This window comes from Pristis pectinata, chromosome 13, assembly GCF_009764475.1.
Source record: "Pristis pectinata isolate sPriPec2 chromosome 13, sPriPec2.1.pri, whole genome shotgun sequence".
In the NCBI taxonomy this organism is placed as follows: domain Eukaryota; kingdom Metazoa; phylum Chordata; class Chondrichthyes; order Rhinopristiformes; family Pristidae; genus Pristis; species Pristis pectinata.
In genome coordinates this window covers 36330270-36357500 of record NC_067417.1, presented here as the reverse complement: position 1 = coordinate 36357500, position 27231 = coordinate 36330270, and the positions used below count along the sequence as shown (strand labels likewise).

At 41.0% G+C, this 27231-nt stretch overlaps 1 protein-coding gene across 3 annotated transcripts in view; it reads left to right on the top strand.

The window, feature by feature from the left end:
• The first annotated feature begins 331 nt into the window (after positions 1-331).
• dpep2 (dipeptidase 2) overlaps positions 332-27231 on the top strand; it is a 53365-nt gene continuing 26465 nt past the window's right edge. The window contains exons 1-6 of one of the 3 annotated variants that reach the window (XM_052028718.1): positions 332-419; positions 1209-1453; positions 2516-2721; positions 4395-4521; positions 12731-12860; positions 12964-13105. In XM_052028718.1, coding sequence (XP_051884678.1) covers positions 2588-2721; positions 4395-4521; positions 12731-12860; positions 12964-13105 — 533 coding nt within the window. In that variant the 5' untranslated portion in view covers positions 332-419; positions 1209-1453; positions 2516-2587. Of the gene's footprint in view, positions 420-1024; positions 1454-2515; positions 2722-4394; positions 4522-12730; positions 12861-12963; positions 13106-27231 lie in introns of those variants that run through there. The other 2 variants (XM_052028719.1, XM_052028717.1) reach the window with 2 other exon arrangements.

Here is a 27231-nt window from a genome sequence, read left to right as displayed (position 1 = left end):
GGTGGTGAGTATATGGGCTGAGCTGCCAGAGGAAGTGGTTGAGGCATGTTCAATAGTATCATTTAAGAAGCACTTGGATAGGTACATGGAGGGGCGGGGCTTAGAGGGATATGGGTGGAACGCAGAAAATTGGGACTAGCTGGGTGGGCACTGTGGTCAGCATGGACTGGTTGGGCCGAAGGGCCTGTATCCGTGCTGTGTTGCTCTATATGTTTGAGACATCCAATTTCCTTTAAGTGGACACGTGATGTACCAAAGTAATTTTGTTTTGCCAGAGTTTGTACCGAATTGCAGACTTTTTCCACTTTTTCCAGCCAATGCCTGCTCTCCTTGCAGGCCAATGCAAACTCGAGGAACAGCACCTCCTAGTCCACCTGGATGGTCTACAACCCGATGGCACGAACATTTGAAATTCTCAGGTAAACTGCTCCCTTTCTTTCAGGTCTGCCCACACACCCACTTCTTTCCAGTCTCCCCCACCCCCAAGTCCCTGATAACCCAGCCTTTGTCACGATCTCCACCCTTCCCCACCTGATTCCATCTGTCAATCATCCTCTCCACACAAGGATCCACCTATAGCTTGCCAGCTCTTGCCAGACTCCATCCCCTCAACACTTTCTACTGCCTATCTACCCGCTCGTCAGCCCAGTGAGGGGTCTTCACTTGAAACGTCGACTGCCCGTTTCCCTACCTGGAAGCTGCCTGACCCGATGCGTTCCTCCAGCATCTCGTTTTTTTTTTTGCTGGAAGAGAGAGAGAGATGCAAGTTGGTTTTCAATACGAAGGGAGATGGAGGAGGGACATATCCAACCTTTACAATACTATCTGCTTCATAAACTAATACTAACTGGGAAAATGATTGCACACCAGATAATTAAGATGCATCATAAACTTAAAAAAAATAAGAAAAAAACTGCTTTGTAATCCTGCGGTGGCAATCTTACTTTTGGCTTCGAAGATAAATTGATTTTTTAAACAAACTATTGGTTTACATTTTCACACTAACGTCTTTTTGAAGGGCACCTCACCCTCTTCACTCACTCCACAGCCCACGGGTTTCTGCACTTACGTTTTAAAGTCTTTGACTTTAACTCTTGCACTAATGAGCACTCCACCACTTCCCGGAAAACTGGCGATGGTTGCGGTCGGGCTATTGGATTGTGGGAGGCATCACATTAACTGCTGCAACCCAGCCTCTCCACCCACAGACACCCTCCCGGCAGGTCCGTGGCTGGAGCTTCGAGATATTCCAATGTTAGACTGATGCGGCAGCGAGCGGCGGGGCTCAGCCACATTCGTGGAAGGAGAGACGCGGCGTCCCCGCAATAACTCGGTCAGCACAGCGCCAGATCCCAGGCTGAGATTGGTGGTGCCCCCAACCCCCCCGCCCCGAGAGTGGCCCTGGACCAGCGGGTGGACTGATGCCGGACTGCGGACCAGTGTAACGGCACAGGTACAAGTGGGGCACTTTGGGCAATGTCCCGTTCCTGCCCACCGGGGTCAGGATTCACTGCCCTGTGTTAGTGGAAGGACGTCCAACCTTTCTGATGGAAGCTGGGAGGACCGAGTGAAATGAGAGTGCTCCCTCGCCGTTCTGGTAGCGCAAACTATCCTTAGTTCGGAGCCAAAATAAGAATGATGTCGACTGTGAATGGGCTAAAGTAAAGCTGGTGCAAACACAGCCTTGCCCGTTGCGGCAGCTCGCTCTGTCACTCGGTACTGTCCCTCTGAACAAGAAGGCGGTGACTTCAAGACCCACTCCGGAATTTAGGCTTTCGCTCCTGGGTAGTCCTGGTTGAATCGGACTTTACCATCCCACGAAGGAAACCTTAAAAACAAAGCCCCGTTTGCTGCCTCAGACGGACCCTAAAACAATCCCCTAGTGATGTTTCAAATGGAGAAATTTAGATAAGAGATAAGATTTATTAGTCACATCTACATAGAAACACACAGTGAAATACATCTTTTGCGCAGAGTGTTCTGGGAGCAGCCTGCAAGTGTCCCCACGCTTCAGGCGCCAACATAGCATGCCCACAACTTCCTAACCCCTGCGTCTTTGGAATGTGGGAGGAAACCGGAGCACCCGGAGGAAACCCACACAGACACGGGGAGAACGTACAAACTCCTTACAGACAGTGGCAGGAATGTTATGGCTAATCCCCAACGGACATCACTGAACCTGTTAGTTATCTGATTATTATGTCACTGCAGTTTGGGGGAGCTTGTTATATTTTATTTGGCTACTGTTTCTCTTACATTGCACTGCACTTAAAACATACCCAGTTGCTATGAAGAGGTTAGGGTGCACAGTGCACCTCTTTCACTTTTTGCATTTTTTCCTGTGGATGCTGACTTCTCAGAGTTGGACCTCAGAGTGAGGATCTGGTGGAATTTCAGCATGTTTTCATCTATTGTTCAGATACATTATTTTGTGAACACTATCATCACTGTAGTGCAAGGTGTCACTGAAAGAGTGAGCTGTGCTATTTTACATTTGCTTTTTGTTTTTTAACAGCTGACTTGGACTTGAAGAGGATATTGTCTGTTTGCATTCTCCACTCCAGGATAAGGGATTTCTGTCAACAAGATGGCTTTCTGGGCATTACTTCATCCAGATTTATGCCTGCTCTTGATACTGTCCAGCAGACTGGTGTCCACAGGAGAGAAGCTAGGAAAAGAATGCGTGAAAGAGATAATGAGAACTGCACCATTGATTGACGGGTACGTTGCCCACTGCACCTTAGTTCCTTGCACAATTTGCTGGCTGGAAGTCTGTGAGAGTGCTGGAGAAAGTTCAGAGGTGAAAGGCAAAAAAAAAAGTTGGAAAGGCACAAAGGCATTGAACATTAGTGGAATTTATCCGAGTATACTGACAGAGGCAAGGGAGCAGATTGCTGGGGTTTTGGCAGAGTTCTTTGTATCCTCTTTAGCTACAGGAGTGGTCTCAGAGAACTGTAGAATAGCCAATGTTGTTCCTTTGTTTGAGAAAGGCAACATGGACAAACTAGGAAATCATAGGCTGGCGGGGAAATTATTGGAAAAGGTTCTCAGGGACAGGATTTACAAGGTGCTAGTGGGACAAAGGAATATACGCTCAAAGTTAAGGACCAGCATGTTCCTATGGGGGTGAAAGACAAGGATGACAAGAGATGTAAGTTTAGTCAGATAGAAAAAGGAAGCATATGTAAAGTTTGGGAAGCTAAAAACGAACAAGGCCCCGATGAATATAAAGGAAGCAGGAAAGAACTTAAACAAGGAATTAGGAGGGCTAAAAAGGGCCATGAAATGCCCTTGGTAAGTAAGATTAAGGAGAATCCCAAGGTATTTAATACACGTATTAAAAGGAAGGGGGTAGCTAGGGAAAGGGCAAGTCCACTCAAGGATAAAGAAGGGAGTTTATGCCTGGAGCCAGGAACTGGGCGAGGATTTAAATGAGTACTTTGCATCAGCATTCACCAAGGAGAAGGATGTGGATGATGCTGAGATCAGGGAGAGATATGATAATGTTCTTGGGCATGTCAATATTAAGGAAGAGGAGGTGTTGGGTCTCTTCTTCAAAAAACAGTAAGATGGATAAGCACCCCAGGGCCTAATGGAATTCATCCGTGTTACTGACATGGGCAAGGGAGCAGATTGCTGGGATTTTGACCGAGATCTTTGTATCCTCTCTAGCTACGGAGGGCTGTAGAATAGCAAATGTTATTCCTTTGTTTGAGAAAGGCAACATGGCCAAACCAGGAAATTATAGGCCAGCAGGGAAATTATTGAAAAAGATTCTTGGACAGAATTTACTCACTTTTGGAAAAGTGTGGACTTATTAGGGATAGTCAGCATGGTTTTGTGTGAGAGAGATCATGTCTCACAAACTTGATTGAGCTTTTTGAGGAGGTGATGAAGATGATTGATGAGGGTAGGGCAGTGGATGTTTCTAACAAGGACTTTAGTAAATTATTTGACAAAGTCCTTCATGGTTGGCTAGTCCAGAAGATTAAATGTCATGGGATCCATGGTGAGTTGGTAAATTGGATACCAAATTGGCTTGGTCATAGAAGACAAAGGGTATGGCGGAGGGATGTTTCTTTGCCTGGGGTCTGTGACCAGTGGTGTTCCTCAATGGTGAGAAAAAGGTGGGGTCAGGGTGTGATCCTTGGAAAGGCAGAGTGGGAAAAGTAATCATTACACCTGATTCTCCAACTGAGGTTAAATAGAAATGGTCCTAGGCAAGATCAACGAAAGATGATTGATGGATGAATTAGTTGTCTGTAAAATCTTGAATTAGAGAGCTGATGGTGACAAAATAGTGGCAATTGATGTGGTTAAGCTAGAATCAAGGTAATTAAACTTCCAAATATAGCATTTGGAATGAGCTCATTATCATTTGTTATTGTCCATAGCCACAATGATTTAGCGCTACAGCTAAGAAGATACTTTAACAACAACCTGACTGCAGTTGATTTGAATACTCTGACCAAGACCCGTACAAATCTTAACAAACTGAAAGAAGGAAATGTGGGAGCTCAGGTATATTTTCTCAGTTTTTTTTCTTTTGCTGTTCCTTTTTCTGTTGTTTATGAAGAGTAGTCTGGGAGACTTTCTGCAAATTGTTGAGAGAATGAACTGACCAGAAGAGTATAGTAAATGTTCACAATAAATGGTATTTTTATCGTTTTGAAATTAGCGGGTGCTTTGGTTGGATATGATAGCTTGAAGTTATGATTGGTTAAAGCCTGGTGCAATGTATTTCCATTCTTCACTTTCAACCCATTACAGAGAATCAAACCTACAGTAGCGGAGATTACAAGGTGAGTACCATAAACCCGTAGCTGCTAAGGTTCTGGTAACTGCTGTCTTTGAAAACAGCTACTCAGATAATCCAATTCCACTATACTATAAGGATATTTGTACCTGCTGAACAGAAATGAAAAATCTCCAAAGCAATGAATGGTTTTCTGAAAAGGCCAAAAATGGTTGCGCAAGTATGTTTTATCCCCCATGCTGGCTGTGACCTTTCCAAATGAGACTGACTTAATGTAGTCCAAAATGTTAAATTTCTTCAGAGACGGTTGGCCAATGACTAATTTCAATGATTGTAATTGGCAGAAAGAATGAATATCTTCAGTGTAGTCTAATTCAGTGTATAAGGTCAGCATGCTAACCTTTTGCATAAAAATACATAAAGATGTATTTTTATCCACAATACACATCCTGATATGTTACAGCCCATATCATAGTCTTCTGTAAAATATTGTATGATTTTTATAGCTTTTTAAGATACCGTACATTGAATACAATGAACAACCTTTACAATTACCTAAGAATGGAGCTGACTGAAATGCTTCAAAGTAAATGAATTAGAACATAAAACTTGGCCTGTCCAGTGCTGTACTGTTCTATTTGGCTCATTATGTTGTGCCGATCTTGATGCCAATTTATATTAAATGTCCTCCTCCTGTGTATCATCCATATCCCTCCATTCCCTTCATATTCATGTCTCTATCTAAAGGCCTCTTAAACTCCACCAAACTGCCTGCTTCCCCTACTACCCCTGGTAATCCATTCCAGGCACCTACCACTCTCTGTGTAAAAAAAAAAAACTTGCCCCTCACGTCGCCTTTAAACTCTTTCCCCCCACCAACTGTAAAAGCATTTCCTCTGTATTTGACATTTCTACCCTGGGGAGAAGGTTCTGACTGTCTACCCTGTCTATGCCTCTCATAATTTTAAAAACTTTTGTCAGGTCTCCCGTCAGCCATTGATGCTGTAGGGAGAACAACCCAAGTTTGTCCAACCTTTCCTTTTTGCTCGTACCCTCTCATCCAGGCAGCATCCTGGTCAACCTCTTCTGCACCCTTTCCATGGTCTCCACATCCTTCCTATAATGGGGCGATCAGAACTGCACACAGCACTCCAAATGTGGTTCGACTAAAGTTTTATATAGCTGCAGTATGACTTCCTTACTTCCAATGAAGGCAAGCATACCATATGCCTTCCTTACCATCTTATCCACTTGCATAGCCACTTTCAGTGAACTATGGACTTGGACCCCAAGATCCCTTTATACTTCAATGCTATTAAGGGGCCCACTATTAACTTTATACTTTCTCCTTTCATTTGACCTCCTAAAGTACAACACCTCACACTTGCTGGATTAAACTCCATCTGCCACTTCTCTGCCCATATCTGTAAATGATCTATGTCCTGCTGTATTCTTGATAGTCCTTTACACTGTCCACAACTCCACCAGTCTTGGTGTCATCTGCAAACTTGCAAATCCACTCATCTACATTTTCATCCAAGTCAGTGATATATATCACAAACAACAGAGGTCCTAGCACTGACCCTTGTGGAACACCACTGGTTACAGACCTCCAGCCAGAATAACAACCTTCCACCCCCTGCTCTCCGTCTTCTATGGGCAAGCCAGTTCTGAATCCAAACTTGCAATTCACCCTGGATCCCATGATTGTTATCTTCTGAATCAACTTACCTTGAGGGACCTTATAAAATGACCTACTAAAGTCCATGTAGATAATGTCCACTGCCTTACCCTCAACAGGCACCTTTGTAACTTCTCAAAGAACTCAAAATCAAGTTTGTAAGGCATGACCTGCCCTGCAGAAAACCATGCTGACTGTTCCTAATCAGGCCATGCCTTTCCAAATGCACGTAAATCCTATCCCTAAGTATCCTCTCCAATAGCTTCCCTACCACTGACATGACGCTCACTGGCCTATAATTACTTGGATTATCTCTATTTCTCTTCTTGAACAAAGCCACAACACTTGCTACTCTCCAGTTCTCTGGGACCTTGCCTGTTGCTAGTGAGGACACAAAGATCTTTGTCAAAGCCCCAGCAATCTCCTCACTTGCTTCTTCCAATATTCTGGGATATATGCCATCAGGCTCTGACGACTTGTCCTCCTTAATGCTTTTCAGAGGACCCAGAACTACCACCTTAATCTCAAAATGTCCCAGCACATTAGCGTGCCCCACTCTGTTTTCACTATCCTCCAAATCCTTCTCCTCAGTAAATACCAATGCAAAGTATTCATTTAGTACCTCTGCCACTTGCTCTGACTCCAAGCACAAATTCTCTCCTTTATCCTTGAATGGACCTACCCTCTCCTTAGTTATCCTCTTTTTCTGAATGCAAGTATAAAATGCCTTGGGATTCTCTTTGACCCTGCTGCCAAGGACATTTCGTGGCCCCTTTTCATCTTCCTAATTGCCTGCTTGAGCACTTTCCTGCTGTCTTTCTATTCCACAAGGGCCCAGTCTGATTTGATCTTCCTGAACCTTATGTATGCTTCCTTTTTCCTCCTGACTAAATCCAACGGTCATCCAATGTTCCCTTATCTTACCATCCTTGTCCTTGCTCCTTACTTGAACGTGCCAATCCTGAACTCTGATCAGCTGGTCTTTAAACAACTCCCACATGTCAGACATGGACTTGTCCAACAGCAGCTGCTCCCAACCAATGCCTCCTTAGCTCCTACCTTATCCTGTTGCAATTTTCCCTCTCCAATTTAGTACCTTCCCGCAAGATCCAACTTTATCCTTACTCATAACTATCTTAAAACATAATGAGTTGTGGTCACTATTCCCAAAATGTTCACCCACTATCAGGTCTGTCACCTGGCCTGGCTCATTTCTCAATGCTTAAGTCCTGTATGATCTCTCCTCTAGTTGGACTCTCCACATACTGTTTCAAGAACCCCTCTTGGATGCACTGAAGAAATCCCGCTGCATCTAAGCTTTTTTGTATGAAAGACGTTCTAATCAATACTGGGGAAGTTGGTATTGTTTGGGTAATCAGGTTATTTATGGATAGATATTTTTTGAACAGTTTGAAAAGGAATATTGAGGTTGGAGTGGAAACACATGGACAAAAGTGAAAAAGAACTTGATGTTTATATTTCAGAAATGAATTTTGATATTTGGGCAGAAGGAATAGAATGGAAATTATAACAAAATCCAAATTCTGTGTCATTTGAAATTAGGCCTTTTTGTTAACCTTATTAATAATGATTGAACTTGTAGTCAGGCTTCTCTTGGAGAGAAGCATGTAATAACATTAAAAACAAGACTTTTTTTGATTTAAAAGCAGTACTCCAGTTTTAGTAAATGAAAAATAAAAATCTGCAGATGCTGGAAATCTGGAATAAAAACAGAAAATGCTGGAAACACTCAGCAAGTCAGGCAGCAAACATGGAAAGATGTTCCACAATGCTGCCTTACCTGCTGAGTGTTTCAAGCATTTTCTGTTTTTACTCCAGTGTTAGTAAGGTTTGTAAAGTAATTCACTAAGCCTGCCCTTCTATTTATCTCTACATGTACCCTCTCATAATGGCAACTGGTTCCCCAGTGATTGTCAGTTTACCTAGTTAACTGCTAGGCCATATGAACCTGAAAGACTTGGGTTTGAGGACAGTTAGCTGATCACCATACATTGTGGCTCTGGGTGTATTCAAGTCTGCCTAGTCTGCCCTAAGCCCCTGAGAATGAGTGGCAAAAATTGCCCAGATCCTTTACTCATGATTGCCACATCAAACCTGTCCTGAAGGAGTTAAAATGTTACTGGGGTAGACAGGAATGTGAAGTTGAGGTTACAATCTTACTGAATGCTGCAGGAAACTCAAGCGGCTGGGTCGCCTCCCCTCATTTGTACGTTCACATGTAAGTCTGTGTAAATATTGGACAAGTAAAGGATAAGGTCAGGCTGAAGTGTCTACCAGAACCACAGCCTGGCAGCAGTAGATTCACACATAAACAATGAGCATGATGATCAGTATGAACTACACCCCAACGGAGGATTATAGGGTCATAGACAGAGAAGGACTGGTGCAGTACAGTGGTGCAACTAGTGGAGCCACTGCCTCATGGGTTCGTAGGTTTAATTTGTCACTGTAAATTGTCCTTACTGGTAGATTTGATGAGAATGTGAACAGAATTTTAAAAAATGGGATTAATGTAGGATTAGTTAATGGTGATTGATGGTTGGCATGAACTTGGTAAACTGAGGGGTGTTTCTTTGCTGTATGAATTTACGACTTTGAGGATCAAAGCCTTCAGCAGAAGTGGGAGGAGACAGAAAAACAGTGTGAAAAGAGATGAAAAAAGCTGTTATACCTTTTATTCAAGGAAATACAGCATGTATTATCAAATTAGCTGGATGCATGTAAAGTCTCCCTATTTATTTGTTCTCGTAAGAAAAAGTTCAAAATAGGAACTTGCCAATTATCAGAGAATGTAAAGCAAAAAATGTTTACCCAACCTTGCATCTTCACAACTTAATCTAGAAATTGTTTGTCTGACAACACAAGGTCTGTTATGCCCAAAGGAGTATTTTTTCATCTTGCTTTCTTTTTGCGGGTGCTACCTAACCAGCTTCATTTTACCAGCATTTTCTATTGCTATTCCAAATTTCTGGCATCTGTGGTATTTTGACTCTAGTTATATATATCACCAGCAAGTTGTGGAGATAACCAAGTTAATTGTCTCAAATAAGTAGAAAAGAAATGCTGCTATGGAAACAAGAGATGTGTTTCATTTGGACGGAAACCTTTAGTGTAAAGAACGAGCAGCATTAAAATCTTGTGAATGGAATAATTCACAGATCATCTCATTTAAGTCACAGGTATATTAGAAAAGGGAATGTATAGTATATAGTGGCAGCAGTGTGAGGTCTGAAAAATGAACTAAAATGGGAGGAAATAAAATCTCTAGGAGGCAGGATTGCAATATGACAATTTTATAGAGGATATGTTTGGTTCAAAGTTCTATAGCATTTCTAGACTAGAATAAATTGCATTACCTTCCTACAGAATGAGTGCAGGAAGCGTGTTCACAATTAACCCATTGCTTATTGCTCTGTAGCCTGGCAACAATAACAAGGTTGAACTGTTTAACACTAGTTGCACTTCTCAATTGACCTTCATTGGAGAAATAAATTGGACTTGGAAACAATGAATTATAAGGGCTAGATACACCATCCTGACAATAAGGGAGACGCACATCATCCTGACTTGGAAATATATCGCCAGACATTCATTGTGACTGGGTTTAAATCCTGGGAACTCCCTACCAACAGCACTGTTGGAGGACTTTTGCTACAAGAACTGCAGCAGTGAAGAAAGTGGCTCATCACCAACCTCTCCAGGGAAATTAAGGATGGGCAATAAATTCTGGCCTTGCCAGTGACACCCAAATCCTGAAAATGAATTATAAAAAAGCAGATGGTGATGATTGTGCAGCATCCAAAAATTCTACCCAAATGCTGTCTTCCACTGTCCATTTATTGCAGGGCTCCAGTGGAGGCCAGGCAGTGAAGCATCGTTTCAGCACGTTGGTGATCTGCTGTAACATAGCAGTGTGGCTTTCACTGAAAGCCTGCTGCCTCCCTGTGCAGGTTGTGCACCGTTGTTGTGAAATAGCTCTTGCTATCTGGTAACCACCTGGTTTGCCAGAGTGACCAGTTGGCACATCATAATACTGCTTATAAAGGCACGATCACTTTTCCAAGGACACAGCCTAGATAGTAACTGGATGTTGAGGGAGTAAATTCCTCTTTGGTTCCAGTATAGGGCAGAATTGGCATGTGATAGTTATGTAGTCAGTAGGACTGTGTGCTATGGGGGAATCCTGTAAACATGGCAAAACCACGCATTAATCAGCCTGCTTGTCCCTTTCCAATGGGGAATGAAATATCTTTGAACAGAAGAAATAAATAACCTATCTTCTGCAACAGTGGGCTGCAAATTGCGAGATGTTGCAAACATCTCTAGCTGCCGTCTGTGAGGAGCCTGATACATAAAAGCTTATTTGGACAGTCATTTTGAGAGCCATGGAGAACGTGGCCCTTGCTCTGCTTGGAGGTTACAAATTTGATTGCAGCTGGTAGCAATTTTCACTAAATATTTCCACATTGAAATGCTAATGCTGACACACTTCTCGTTAAGGGTGAGGAGAAATAGTCTCAGAACATTCTGTGGATATGGACTCCTACTGAGAGTCCTCTTCTTCCCACTCTTCCTTCTCCCCTCTTCCTCCACCTTTCAGCAGGTTTCCTTGCTATGTATGGTCTTATTTTCATTTCCCCAGTGATGCTGTTCTCCAAGGAAAGCAGCCGTTTTATTACCCTTATCTGGAAACAATACATTGGAGCAGAAACTTTGAAGTCAGGAAAAGTCCTTCAGTATCCACCAAACCATTTCCTGTAGACCTTACAAATAACCAGATATTTGTAAAATCATAGCAACAGCCCAATGTGACCAGCAACTAATATGTAAATTATAAGTAAATGGTAATCTGTAAATGACACTGATGACAGAGGGAAGATTGTTCTCTGTGCTGCTGAGTGCGTATTCAGCCATTTGCATTGACAAGAGGAAGATGAATAGACTGTTGAATTCCAAAAGAGCAGCACCGATAGAAAATCATCGTTGAACACCGATTCACTTTGCAGTTGGCTCACATTGCAAACATTGTTAGATTTCCATTGCATGCACTAACGCCCTCACCAATATAACATCTAGCATGACTTATCTGACAAGTGTTCATGGACCATTTACACATTTTGGAGCTGCGAAGGTGCTAACGATTACTAATTTTTGTCCATTTAATTTATGAAGACACTGAGCACGGTAAATTATTCAGCATCTTTTTTAAAATTTATCAACAATCACTTTAAATCCAATTGTTTATAAGTGAAGGTCTGGGCACCATTAATAAAAATTCTTAATTTTTGTGCCATTACCCATTTTCGGCTATATTAACTGAAATGCACTAAGTTTTACCATCCTTAAGTATACACTGAAATGCATCTTAAAAGGAAAGTAAAGTTTATTACCTTGAGTTATGCTGCTTCTTTGCACTGATTCATGGAATGTTTTGTGTAATTGTTTATGTGACTGAGTTATTCTACTTCAAAACCTTAAAGTGTAAGCTAACTGGCACATTTTTGGTACAATTTCCCATTTGGTCCCAAGCCAGAAATTCTACCCTCAGAAGAGTTTTTTTTAAATGTCTCCCATGAGCTTTATTGCAAGATTTGCAGTGCCTTTGATATAGAAGTCAGAGTGAAGATGGAAAGGAGAGTTAAAATGGGGATCCTCAGGTTGCTCAAACGCTGGTAGCGGTTAGCGTAGCGCTATTACAGTGCCAGCGACCTGGCTTCAAGTCCCACCGCTGTCTGTAAGGAGTTTGTATGTTCTCCCTATGTGTCTGTGTGGGTTTCCTCTGGGTGCTCTGGTTTCCTCCCACATTCCAAAGACGTACGGTTTAGGAGCTGTGGGCATGCTATGTTGGCGCCGGAAGCATGGCAACACTTGCGGGCTGCCCCAGCACATTCTCAGTAATGCAAAAAGACGCATTTCACTGTGTGTTACGATGTACATGTGACTAATAAATAAATATCTTGATCTTGATATCATATTTCACAAAATCATCTGGCGATCCTACCTGTTCAAATTCCCTAGTGTAAAGAAGACCTTGGTGTGGATAGCAAGATAGGTGAGACAAAGTACACATACATATTTAGATGTTTATTCAGCTCATATTTAAGTCAATTATTTATATTATCCTGAACCCGTTTTACAGGGAGCTTTCTTCTATGCATTCAACATAGTAGAAAAAAATGTTTCACTTTCCTCTTGCTTCATGTTTGTTAATTCTAAATAACATTCATACAGTATACAAAATAAATGCAATGTGGCATCATTTGCCTTTACAGTTGTGGTCTGCATACGTACTATGCTCCTCCCAGAATAAGGATGCGGTTCGCTTAACCATGGAACAAATAGATGTCATCAAGCGGATGTGCAGGAAGTATCCAGAATTTGAGTTTGTCACATCTTCAAAAGGTACCAGTTAGGATCATGTCAATGTAGCACACATGGAACTTTAACATTTCTGAATGTATGCAAATGATAATTGATGTTAACTTATTCATTTCATTTAATCCAGCCTTGAACAACACTGAAAAAATAGCTTGTCTGATCAGTATTGAAGGAGGACACTCAATTGACAGCAGTTTGGCAGCCCTAAGAATGTTTTATGAACTCGGAGTACGTTCTATGTCTTTGACCCACAATTGCCACACACCATGGTAAATATGTGAAATATTTTTGACAATGTGGATGGGAAGAATGATAATTTTTCTGAGTTTAAATTAAAGAATGCTGGTGTGAGACTTTGGAAGTTTTCTACTATTATAATGCTGTCTTAGTATTGTGCACTCTCAGAATTACATGTGGCACATCTCAGGATGCAAATGTGGGAGCTGGAGCACCTTCCACAAGGGCACAAGGTACCTTGACTCAATGAAAGTGAATTTATTTCCATTTATTTAAAAGTTAATTTAAAGCAAATTGTACTGTTAGTTTAGCGAGCTGATCATTTTAATTTTTCATGAACCAGAATGGATAGCATCGAATAAATAGAGCAACTGTCCTGTAACTGGCATAACCCATAAAACAAATTTACTGAATTTAGATCATGTTTAACTTCAACCATGACAATTGGGTGACATTGATTAGAGCTGTTTATGTACTCTGTAAAGTCAGCACGGTCTCAGCCCCATCGACTTGTCTTTGTTAATCCCAAAAATTTAGCTAGTTAAATCTGGAGATTGGCAACAATTGAACCATTTATTCCAACTCGTATCATGTTCATAAAATAAGTAAAAATATTATTACTTGCTCAGGTGGATGTGAACTAAATTTTCTTCCTGGTTAAGTATGGATTGGTGAAATTAAATCTCCGTGTAAAATTTTCCCATCAGCGTTAGTGAATTTAGGAGTCCTGTCAGATTCCATCCTAGTCTGTCTGATGCCTGAGGCATGGGCAAATGGTGAGGGTACATGGAAGCCACTGGTCACTCTAAAAGGGATTGATTGGGAATACCTGCTGTCTTATTTACTTTTAACATTTTTATGGAAATTAAACAAATCTTGGCCTGCACCTCTACCCTAGGGTCCAATTATTTTTTTAAGAAACATAAGTACTTCTCCCCAAAGAAGGTCACATGGAATCATAAGGTGGTTGTTTTCACTTGCGCTCAGCCACTGAAGTTCGAAAATAAATCTGATTTATTATCACTGACTTGTCTGATTTGAAATTTGTTGTTTTGCAACAGCAGCACAGTGCAAAGACATAAAATTACTAAATATTACAAAAATAAATAGTGCAATAAATAGGAATAATGAGGTAGTGTTTATGGGTTAGAAATCTGATGGCGGAGGCACAAATTCTCCTGGATTGGTACTTGGTTTCGACTTAAACAGGTTGCTTTCTAAAACACAGGAAAGCAGGAAAGGATTTTTTAAATTATATGATCTACTTTATTTTGAGGATTCCATTTTGAAGTACAAAGAACATTTTTTTGACAATGCTTATAAAACAGACAACAGCAAGCTTATATAGTGAAATAAATTCTGATTGCTTACCATAGGAATATTTTTAGCCTTTAGTCTGCATAGGATTTATAGCGTATCAACTTCCTGCCTCACCTATCTTAGTTCTTTATATTTTATTAAATGCAACATACATTATGATAAGAAGGTTGTAACATTAACTGAGTTCAGTCACAGGGCAACTGAACTTCCTGATCCGGCTTGATTTCCTTACAAAGGTCTCTGTTTTTAAGCATGAGTTAAAGGCCATTATCTTCGTGTCCTTCACCCTTGATTTCCATCAACTTTCATCAGCTCAGCATTTCAGAAAGTGGGTCACATGATGTCTTCATCATGCAACCTACCTTCTGGAATGCTGTGATGACTAGTGCAAAATCTGTGCTCGCTAGTGCAAAAAAATGAAAATGTTTTGGCATCAAGCAAAGAGGTAGAACAGGAAAATGGTTTTGAAATAAAAGATCAGGTGTGATCGTATAGCATAGTGGAGCAGGCCTGAATGGCCAAATGACCTAATCCTGTTCCTGCTTTCCTATGTGAATGTAGCCATTAGAAGATTTCACTTATCTGTAGGGTGCCAAATGTTGTCCTGTTTTGCATTTGGAGGTACAGCATTTGTTGGAATTTACCATGGCTATCTTGTGTGACAACAGTCTGTACAGATGTGAAGATCTGTAAGAGGCCTGAAAGAAAAATCCTATTTGTACTTCAAAATGGCATCCTGACCATAAAGATACTTATTTAATAGAGAAAAAATTCTGTTGATGTTCTTGAAGGTAAAGGCTGACAATTTATTCCAACCTTTATAAAATCTCCATGCTTAGCTAGCTAAATTCCTTTTGATTAATGATGGTATTTTATGCCCATCGGCAAGTAACTGTACTAAATGGCAGTGTGGTTGACTGTAACAATGACCTAATCTTGCTAAGTTTGTCTCCAGGGATATGCCAAATATGGTCAATTGCTCCAGTTTCTTTCTTACTTTTCATTCTGGGTTATGAACCACAAAAATGATCAGCTCACTAACTGCAAAAGCAGACACACTCGCTCACACTCCATTTTATTGACTTAAGACTTTATTCACTGATTTAGCAACTGTTACTTTGTTGAGGCATATTTACAATGTACAAATCAGAAACAGTCTGTTCAGCTCATTGGGCCAACAATGATGTTGATACTCTGCATAACCCTCTCCTACCACTGGTTCACAATCATTGCTTATGAGACTTTGCTATAGTTTAATCTATTCCTTTCTCCTCTCCCGATTCCACTAAATCAATTTAATTTGCCTCAACCACTCCAGATGGAAGTGAGTACCATATTCAACTATTGGATAGAGAGTTTTCTCCTAAATTCCCTACTTGACTTAAAATCTATTTTATATTTATTTTCCCCCAACACCAAATTTTGTTTTTTTTTCACAATTGAACACATCATTTATCTTCCTTACCTGACTCTTTCGTATTCTTAAATAACTCCATTAGATTGCCCCTCTGTCTTCTCTTTTCTCTAGGGGAGACCCCAGCCATTCTGTATTTTCTTTTTGGCAAATACTGTCAGTTCTGGTATCTTTCTTGCAAGTCATTTTTTTCACCTTCTCTTGCGTCTCATTTGTTTCTGTTAATATGGAGACCAGAACATTGTGCATTACATAAAGTGTATGCAGGCTCTCCGGGTTACGAATGACCTGACTTCAGGAAATCTGACTTTACACAAATTCTCCCATATATTTTAAAAGCACTTTTCAAGTTAGTAATAATAATATTAATAAAATGTTTTGTGGTGTCTGGATACAGTATAAATTCCATTATATTAGTAATAACAGTGTTAGTGTGATTATTCAATGAAATCAAAGAATTACGGAAAGTGAATGCAGAGTGAAACAATATGGGTAGCTACAGAAAACAGTTATGTCTGCCTTATGGAAACATCGGCTTATGGACAGTTCTCGGGGATGGAACACTTACGTAACCCAGGGACTGCCTGTATTTATTGTTTCTGTTCATCTGGTATTTAAATTTTTTCTTGCATCATATGTGCAAGTGAATGGATTTAGTGTAGATAGATACAACAGGCAGCATGGATGTGGTGAGACGAAGGGCCTGTTTCAATGCTGTATGTCTCCATGACTGTGTCTCCCAAAATGTTGTTAATATTTCACCATTTCCATTATCTCTTCAATGGCAGGCCTTTGTTCAATAAGTTTTCTAAAGCATTCAGTCCCTAGCGCATTCTATTTCTATCATAGACTCGGAAGTACTATAGCAATCCTAAAATTCAACGACAATTTTATTTCAAAGACTCAAATGATTATATAGCATATGGACATTCATATTAATTAATTAAGCAAAATCACAGTTCCGTTTTAGAGATCTAATTTTACCTGTTTTATTGTATAAAAAAAGTTATGGAATATTGCGAGTGAGAAGTTTCTCCTAGCATTTGCTCAACCAATAATCTTCACTGTGGGCAGAGTATATCATTAGGGACTCATTCATTTTGTCAACTAAAGAGCAGGGAGATTTCTCTCCCTCAGCTAAAGAGAATACAAATAACTTAAACTGTATAATGCATCTCTCAGGAACACCTAAGGTATTTGGCATACGATTAATTAATTTCCTGTGGTTATTATTGTGTAGGGAGGTTCAGCAGTCAATTTGTACAAAGTGAGATCTCACAAATATCAGTGAAATGAACAACAACTTTGCTTGCATTAGTTGATAGTTGGCAGTGAATTGTTGGACAAGACAATGAAAGATCCCGTAGGTTTCTCAGCAGAGCAGTGGATCCATCCATGTTCACTTATTTTTCAACAAAGTTACACTAAATTGAAAAGACTGGGAAAATGTCAGAAGCTATTATTAAAGACAGTATAGCAGGACAGTTAGAAAAATTCAAGGTAATTTGGCAAAGTCAACCTGGTTTTGTGAAAGGGTGATCATGTTTGACCAATTTATTGCAGTTGTTGAAGAAGTAACATGTGCAATGGTTAAAAAGGAACTGGCGGATGTTCCTAACTTGGATTTCCTGATGACATTTGAAAAGCTGCTGAATCAAAGGTTAATGTGGAAAATAAGTGCTCATGGTGTGGGAGGTGGCATACTGGTGTGTACTGGAGATTGACTAGCAGAAGGGAAGTAGAGTAGGCATAACTGGGCCTGTTCCTGCTTGGTGTTGCGCAGTATTGAGAGGCCAGCTGAAAGCTACCAGGAGACTTGGGCGGGATTCCTACTGGATCATTGTCCCTGGGCAGAGGAGGAGTTGCTCAAACAGCCGAAAGACCATTGGGTGGTTGAATGAGGTTTTAATCAGGTCAGGCTTTAACATATGACAAGATGAAAACTTATCCAGTTTGGGACCAATTGCAGACAACAAACTTTCTCTCGAGGTTTATCTCAAGGCTAGAGAGAGAGGGAGGCCATGGTGTTGGGTCGAGGAGTAGAGAAAATGCAGTGGTGAGAGAGGAGAGGGTCAGAGGAAAGAGAAGTGAAGGAGTTCCTGGAACAAGGAAGAAAGGAGAGAGGCAAGTGGCAAGAGAGAGGGAGAGTTAGAAGTTTAGAGAGGAGAAGTGATCGAGGTTGGGGGAAGGAATCTCAAAGGAGAAAAGATTCAGGGAGTACTGATGGTAAGAGGGGTTGGGGATGGGGGGGGGGGGTGGTGAGTGAGATTTGAAAGATGTGAAGAGGACAGGTAGTGGGGAAGGGCATTTGTGCCTAAACCCACCCATAGTATGTGAGAGTGCACACATGCTTTCAGGTGCCGATATACACGTACACGTGTGTGTGTTAATGCCCATGCAGCGGAGCCTGGTCATCTTCCATCCCTTTGCTAATGGACAAAGACCTTGCTCTGTCAAATCTGCCTGTAGAAAGACTACCTCAGTTTCAACAATGTCACCAAAGGGTGGTTTTCCAGTCCTCAATGTCAACTTCAGCGCCTGGACCACCAGGAGCCTCAGGGACATCTCCAACAATGACAGGTCTGGAGACAGCTCTGACATCATGGGGCAGGAGCTCTGACACTTTGATATTGACATTTCCATCCTCATTAAGGGACAAAGGGCAGGAGATGGCCAGCTCAAAGAACAACAAACTAGAACTTTTATCTGGAAAGCAAATAAAGAGGAACACATTCTTCAAGGCATAGCTTTCGCTGTCAAGAACGAGGAAATCTAATGACTCCCACTGTGAGATATATGAACTTTTTATGACCTTCTGGTTCATTCTAATGCAAACCAGCACACTAAAGTCATTAGTGCAACCCTGAAAGCTACAGATGAGGCAAAGGAAGGATTCTGTTGCATTTTAATGAGATCTCCTCTAATTCTTCTAAAATCCAGAGAATATAGCCTAGTCCATCCAATCTCTCCTCATAGGACTATCCCGAGAATCAATCTGATGATCCCTTGTTATACACCCCCCCATGGCAAGTATATCTTTTCTTAGGAATTGAGACCAAAATCGCACAGTATATCTAAGGTGCAGTCTCGTCAAGTATAATTGCAGCAAGACATCTTTGCTCCTATACTTTAAAACCTCTTAAAATGAGAGCCAACATACTATTTGCTGCCTTATCTGCTTGCTGAACCTGCGTGTTAGATTTCAGTGACTGATGTTGGCTCTTGTTGTCAGCAAACTTGCATTCGGTTTCTAATTCTTGGATGTATATTGTGATTAGCTTGGGCCCAAGTATTGACCTTGTGATGTTCCTCATCATTGCCTGCTACCCCAAGAAAGTCCCATTTATTTTTACTGTCTATTTCCTGTCTGTCAATCAATTTTCAGTCCGTGCAAGTATATTAACCCCTAACTTCTTCTGTTGGACTTTTTAAAACCCAAATATGCCACATCCACTGGTTCTCCTGTATCTCTTGCCAGCTGCATCCTCAAAAATCTGCAATAGATTTGTCAAATATGATTTCCCTTTCATAAATTCGTGTTGACTTTGTCTAAACCTATTAATACTTTCTAAGCATGTTGTTATTACATTCTTTGCAATAGACCATAGTATTTTCCCAACTGCTATTATTAAGCTAATTGGTCGATAGTTCCCAGTTTCCCCTCTCCTTTTTTAATTTGTGGGGTTGCATTTGACACCCTTCAATTTACAAGAACAGTTCCATAATCTGTAGAATTTTGAAAGCTGACAACCAATGCAATAGCTAACACTTTTAGGACACTGGATGCAAATTATCAGGCCCTGGGGATTTATTGTCTTTTGGTCACATTTAATTCTCCAGCAATTTTTTTTCCACTAATTAATTCACTTGAATTCTCCCTTCACATTAGGTTCTTAGTTTCCTGTAATTTCTGGGAAGTTACTTGTGTCCTCTTCCACTGTTTAGTTGCTCTGCCATATCTTTCTTCCCCATTATACATTCGCTTGTTTCTGTCTGTAAGGAGCTTGCATTTTGTTTTCACTTATCCATTTCACTTCACATACTTGTATGGGCCTTAATAGTACACTTTTATGTTCCTTGCAAGTTTACTCTCATACTCTATTCTTCCTCTCTTAATCAAAGTTTTTGTCCTTTATGCTCCCAATCCTCAGGCCTGCTGCTATTTCTTGTGACATTCTATGCCTCCACTTTGGATCTAATACTATCCTTAACTTTTATAAGTCATGGTTAGGTAACTTTTTTTTTGTATTTTAGTCTAGAAAGGGTGTATAATTGTGGTTCCTGCATTATTTCCTTACAGGTTAGCAATTGCCTATCATGCATGCCAAACTTCGCTAAAGGACCTCACACAAAGGATTATTAACTAACCTTTTGTCATTGCACAGTACCCAATCTAGGAAAGCCCACTCTCTAGTTGGCTCCTCAATATACAGATCTTAAAAACAACTCGTATGTACCTTAGGAATTCATCCTCCACAGCATTATTGCTGATTTGTTTTGGCCAGACTACATGTAGATTAAAGACACCTATGATTCCTGTAGCATCATTTTGCGTGCATCTTTAATTCCCTTACATTACCATAACTGTTTTGGAGATCTATAGGCAGCTCTCACCAATGTTTAATGTCCCTTTGTGTTTTCCAGCTTCAGCCAGACTGATTTAACATCTTGATAGTGTGAGCCAATATCCTTTTTCACCATTGTTCTGATTTCATCCTTTACCAACAATGCCACCCCACCTCCTTTTCCTCTCTGTTGTCCTTCCTAAATATCAAATGTCTTTGGATATTCAGCTGCATGGCCACCCTCCAGGCTTGTCTCCATTATGTTAATTATATCACATCCATTTATATCTGTTTGCACTGTCAAATCATCCATCTACTGTCAATGCTTTATGTGTTCAGATACAGCACTTCTAGATTTGTATTTTTAAACATTTTTTAGGCACCTTAATATTTCTTTGGACCACAGTCCTATTTGTCTTATTACCATTTTGTTTTTAACTGGACTCTATTTGTTAGTGCATTTGTTTGTTTGTGGTGCTCTGCACCTTCTTGATACATTTTGGCTAACCTTACTCCCAGTCACTTTCTTGCACTGTTGCTTTGTTTTATTTCTCTTTAGGGTGCTCAATTTTTCTCCACTGGGACGCTCCTCCCTTATTTAGCTTAAAGCCCTGTCCACCTTCCTAGTTATTCGATTTGATGGAACTCTGGTCTCAGCATGGCTCAGATGTTTGTCTGTCTCAATGCAACAGCACTCACTTTCCACAGGACTGATCCAGTGCCCCATGAATTGAAATCCACTTCTCCAGTACTAATCTTTGAGCCAAGCATTTATTTCTGTAATCCCATTAACACTGTGCTAATTTTATCCAGAGTCTTTTAATTTAGTCTCTAGCTGCTCAACCCCTACCTATATCGTTAGTACCTCTGTGGCCCATTCCAACTGCACCTTCTCCTTCTACTCCAAGCTCCTTTTCAGCCTGAAGGACATGTTCCTTGCCCTGGTACTAGGTAACCACATAGCCTTTCATGCTTCGTGTTGCAAAGGCCAGTGCCCACCCCCTAACTATACCATCCCCTCATACAACCACCTTCCCATTCACTCCTCCATCTTGAATGGCTTCCTATGTGGCGGTCAGTTTGTTAACCGTCTCTACAGCAGCCCCCCATTCTTGTCCCTAAGGGATATGAGCTGCAAATCTATTGGACCAGTCAAGAGAATGAGGCATCTGTAATACTATTTCCTGTAACATTGCGCAACTACATCCACACGCACTGACCTAAATAGATGATGGGTGGAAAGAATGCAGGAGGTCAAGCAAGTCACTGATGTTCATGGCATACATGGAATCCTCAGCAAAGTCAAGACCATTTATGGCCCAAACACCCAAGGACCCATTCTGCTGAGGGACAAGAATGGAGGAGAGCTCTGAAGGATGCAGAAGCAGTCAGTGCCCACTGGTTGGAATGGTGTGAATAATTCCTCAACCATGACTTTGTTGATGACATGAGTGTCCTTGACTCCATCCCTTACCAAACTATCCAGTCTCACCTTGCACCATCCCTGACCAACAACAAGTTGAAAAGGCCAAATGCCAACTGAGAAACAATGAGTTCTAAGGAGCAGCTGATATTGCTGACAAAGTTCTAAAACTTGGTGGAATAGAAATTCTATCACAAATTCATGGCTTCATCTCCCACACCTGAGAATAGCAGGAGATGCTACAGGATCTTAGTGATGGCAAAACTGTAACCACCTTCAAGAAATGTAACAAATCTGACTGCTGAAACTACAGAGGGGTCTCCTTGTTGGTTCCCACAGGGAAAATCATTGCTAGAGTTCTCCTCAATAACCTTCTGTTAGTGCTGAAGAGCTGCTGTGTAGGCTTGGCCCATCTTGAGGCTGGGCAGAGGTGACCTTCACCATACATCAACTTCAAGAGAAGAGGTCCTCTACCAAGCTGCACAACGCTGGCCCTGCCAAGAAGTTCCATAAAGAGTTTTTGCAAGGTGTGGACTGCTTCGATATCATGGGAGCCAGCTCTCAGCAAAGGCAGACTTTGATGGTGGAATTAACCAGTGCCAAAGGTTCTTTAGCTAACTGAGGAAAAGAGTGAATGAAGATCAAGAACTCAAACCCAGCACATCTTTGGGATGTCCAAAATTGTGTCTTAGCCAAACACTTGCAATTGTAGTTACTGTTGTGATGTAGAGGAACGAGGGAATTGTCTGCAAACAGCAATAGAGTCATAGAGTCGTACAGCATAGAAACAGGCCCTTCAGCCCAACTGGTCCATACCAATAATTTAGTGATGAATATTAACCAGGCTATCAATAGAGATCCCTTTGGGTTATGGGGAACTGGCACAGAAATGGAGTTGAAGCCAGTATAGATCAGCCATCATCATATTGAGTGGGAGGGCAGGCTTGAGGGGCCGAGTGGCCTACTCCTGCTTCCATTTTCTTGGGTTATTTGTATATTTTCATGGTACCGTGAGATCTCTTATTTCCTCTCAAACAGGAAGTTGAGATTTCTGTTTAGTATTACAGCTGAAGCCTGTGATTGTGACAGTGAGACATTCATTCAGTACCGCAGTGAAATGTCAGCCTGGATTCTGTGTTCAAGTTCCGAATAGGACTTCAAGCCTCATCATTCTGAAAAAAGCAGCAAGCCTGCTTTTGCTGAGCAGGCCATCTTGTCTGAAGCAACTTGTTGGATCCAGCATTTAACAATTTGATTTCATTTCTAAGCATGAACTTGGAATAGAAACACCCACAACATTGTAAATTAGCTTTGAATTTCATTGGATATTGTGAGCTAGATGAAACCTGCCTGTAAATAATACTTCGGTATTCTTGGTGTGAGATAACCCACAGGGCTGGATTGTGCTGGACTTGGCAGGCTGTTCAGAATTGCCACCCGTGGTCCTCCAGAACTGGAGTGCTGACTTCTCTGACCCTCCACATCCCTGAGCCTGCAGAGTGGCTGGATGTGACTTGGCTTCAGGCAGCAGTGCGGAGGCACCTCTCTGAAATGTCAGTGACAGCCCCAGGCAGCTGGCAAAACTGGAGTGGTGCTTTCATTGACTGGGAAGCCTGAAAATCAAGTTAACAGATTCTGTACGTCTCTGACATTCAGGTGTTTGAATTACATTCAAATTTAAGTAAATATTTAAAAACATTTAAATTATTTTAAAAGATAATTAAGATAAGATATCTTTATTAGTCACATGGACATCGAAACACACAGTGAAATGCATCTTTTTGCTTAGTGTTCTGGGGGCAGCCCACAAGTGTTGCCACGCTTCTGGCGCCAACATAGCATGCCCATAGCTCCTAACCTGTACGTCTGTGGAATGTGGGAGGAAACCCACGCAGTCACGGGGAGATTGTACAAACTCCTTACAGACAGTGGCCGGATTTGAACCCGGGTCACTGGCGCTGTAATAACGTTATGCTAACTGCTACACTACCGTGTCTGCCTTTATTCATTAAAGGCACATGAAAATCCTGTCCCGTCTGGTTCCACCTACCAACCTCACCGCCCCCCCCCCCCCCAAACTGGTCTATACTGGCAATCTTTCCTCTTTCCTCCCAGTCCTAATGCAGGGCCTCTGCCCAAAACATCAACTGGCATCTTTTGCCTCCATAGATGCTGCTTCACCCACTGAGTTCTTCCAGCATTCTGATTTTTGCTTTTTTTTTGTTCTGGATTCTAGTATCTGTAGTCTCTTTTGTCTACATGGAAATACATAATTAGAAATACTATTAAACAGTGAAATATTCAAAAGCAATTATTTACATTTCCCCTTTCCAGCTATTCCACATATTTCTAGTTCCTGTGGGAACCAATAGGGTTTAGGACCTTGAATGGACCCTGCCTCCAGACTCCATCTGGAGATTAGTGGTCGAATGAAGTCTTGGATTTGGCATCAGATCTGTCAGTAGGGCCTGGACTCTTGCGGTTGACAGCATGTGTGTGGATGTTGGGGGATTGCAATCATTTGAGCTGCTGAGTGTTGGCAGTTGTCTCTTCCTGTGTCCATGCTGAACACAGTTCTACTTTTTCTCCTGTGCATATTTAAATCACATTTCATTCCCCAGGGAGGACATTTTCTAAAGTTTTTAAATGCATCTCAACAACATGGATTGTTTTCCATATTCTAACATGTATCGAAATATGTTGTACAAGCACAATTATATTGTTCATGTTATATTCCCTTATGATATGGAAGGAGCCCATTTGGCCCATTGAATCTATGCCAGCTCTCAGACCAATCCCTTCAATCCCATTCCATCACTTACTTTGTATCTATTCTTCCCACATGGCCATTAACCCCCTCAACCCACCCCTATTCTCCTACTACTACTCTGCACTAGGGGCATAAACAATCTTTAAGACGTGGTTGGAAACCAGAGTACCCAGGTCAAACTTAAGGACTCATGGGGAAAGTGTTCAAACTCCACAAAGATAGTACCAGAGGTCAGAATTGAACCCTGATCATTTATCAGACAGCTGCATTACCTGAGGTATCACTGTGCCAAAACTAGTAATATTACCAGGGGTTCAATTTTCTGAGCAACTGTCATTGGTAAGATAGGGTTTAAATCTCAAGGTTACTTTCGACTATTGTTTACACTAGAAATTTAACGTTGATGTCATTTACATTGGGCTGCTTATTTTTTTTACATCAGTGCTTGATGACAGTGTGTGTTGCATGTTTTTTCATTAGGAAAGTGAGGAAGAAAATCAGCAGATGAATGACCTGTAGTGAATGGTCACTGAGAGTGCAATTTAACAGTCTGTAAGCCTTTCACTCGTGCCCGTTGAAATAACTCAAGCATTATGTGATATGGAATTAAAATTTAAACTGGATTAAGATGGAAGAGTGATTTGGAAAATCTGATTATAATCTGGAAGGAGATGTGTGGAATAAATAGGTCACAGGCCAATATTTAAGAAAAATGTAAAGAACTGGAAAAATGCCAATTAAGTGTGTACAGATTAACAGGAACAGGATAGAAAATGTTTGATGTTAAAAGCACAGGTGTTGCTCATTGTGTTAATAGCACTTCTCTAAAATTATGATTGGGCTTCTGGGGCTTCTGGGGCTTCTGGGCCTTCTGTAGTTGGTGAGATGAACAAGTAGCAGGAAGGAAGTGTAATTCTGATTCAGCTTTGATGAATTTGAGTCAAATCAGATTATTCTGTTTGGAACCACGGGCCTCCTGAATTGGTTGTTCATGAATGTGTAACTGGTGCAAGTTTCCCCTGCACAGTGCAGTACCTTGTTTTAATAAAGGCTTTCATAAATTAGAGAATTGTTCAATTGTTATAAAAGCAGAAAATGCTGGAAACACATAGCAGGTCAAGTAACATCTGTGGGAGAAGAAACAGAGTTAACATTTCAGGTCCAAGATCCTTCTCTGACAAAGGGTATCAGACCTGAAATATTAACTCTGTTTCTCTTTCCATAAACACTGCCTGACCTGCTGAGTGTTTCCAGCATTGTTTGTTTTTTTTAATTTCAGATTTCCAGCAACTGTTTTTGTTTTTGTTAATTTACTGGAGCACTTTCCAAACACTGCACATATTAACACAAATTTATGTGTTCTTGTGGTTTATAAAGAGGATGTGTAAGTTACAGCCCAATATGTTCTTGGGGCCATGATGGACGGGGAAAGATTGTTGAATGGGAAATGCGGAAGAATGGATTTTCTCCGTACCTATTGAAATTAAACTTCTTGTCGTATTTGTTAGTATTTTAGATAAAAAATAGTAGATGAATATCCTCCTTGGAATACTTGGAAGCAAAGGTATTTCTTAATGTCCCTTCAAGTAAATGGGGCAGAAAGCACAAACCATGCCCAATATGCGACTGATTGTTGTGAAACATTCCACAATATTTTTGACTGTGTACATTTATGAAGAGTTCAGAATGACTGCTGACTGGCAGTAAATCACCTTAAATATATCCAACATCCTTCAATGATCTGCCACAAGAAGACTTTCTTTTGAAAATGTTCCTCAAACATATTAAAGCTGCCAATCAAACTTCTGTGCTATGTAAAAATAAAAACTGCAGCTGCTGGAAATCTGAAATCAAAGCATAAAAACCAGGAAATACAGTGATGAAAGCAAAAGAGTGAATGTTTCAGGTCAACGAGTTTACAACAGACAATAATTGTACATGAGACAGTAGCTCCACCAACCAAGACACCCTGCTGCCCAAGTTGAATAGCTTGTCCTATGGGAAACAAGTTAATTTTTCCCATCTGAAAGCTGCAAGTCACCATGCCTTGTAAGCAGTAGATCAGGCAATGCAAAGCAACCATTTATCAGGTATATAGAATTTATAGCAGGGAAATAAACCACATGTTCCTCACCAATGCATATGTTTCAGACAATCTTTCTTGCACTTCATTCATTCTATTTCATTTTATAGGAAGGATATTTTCTACAGCTGGAAGCACATCTACACTTCCTTTAATGGTTATGTTGTACTTTGAATTTGGTAATCAATCTCAAGTATTACTTCTATGCTTTTAAAGAGCGCCTCCGTTCAGTCTGTAAGGGTGACCCCGAGCCTTCAGTTGCCCTGTTACTTTAATTCTCTGTATCATGCTCACTCTTTCCTCTCTGCCCGCGGCCTCCTACGTGGCTCCACCAGTGACCGATGTAAGCTCAAGTTCCAACATTTCATCTTCCATCTGGGCTCGCTGCAACCCTCAGGCTTTATTGTTGTAGCCAGCCCTGTTTTCTTTCTCTTTCCACAGACGTGGTTGTACTTTCCCATTTCAATTTTCTCTTTTTTCCTTTTACTGGTTCTATCATTTGTATTTTATAGTAATTTTCACCTTGACAACTTTGGTCTGCACCCTGTCACGGAGACCCCTTATATTCTCTCCACCTTCCTCT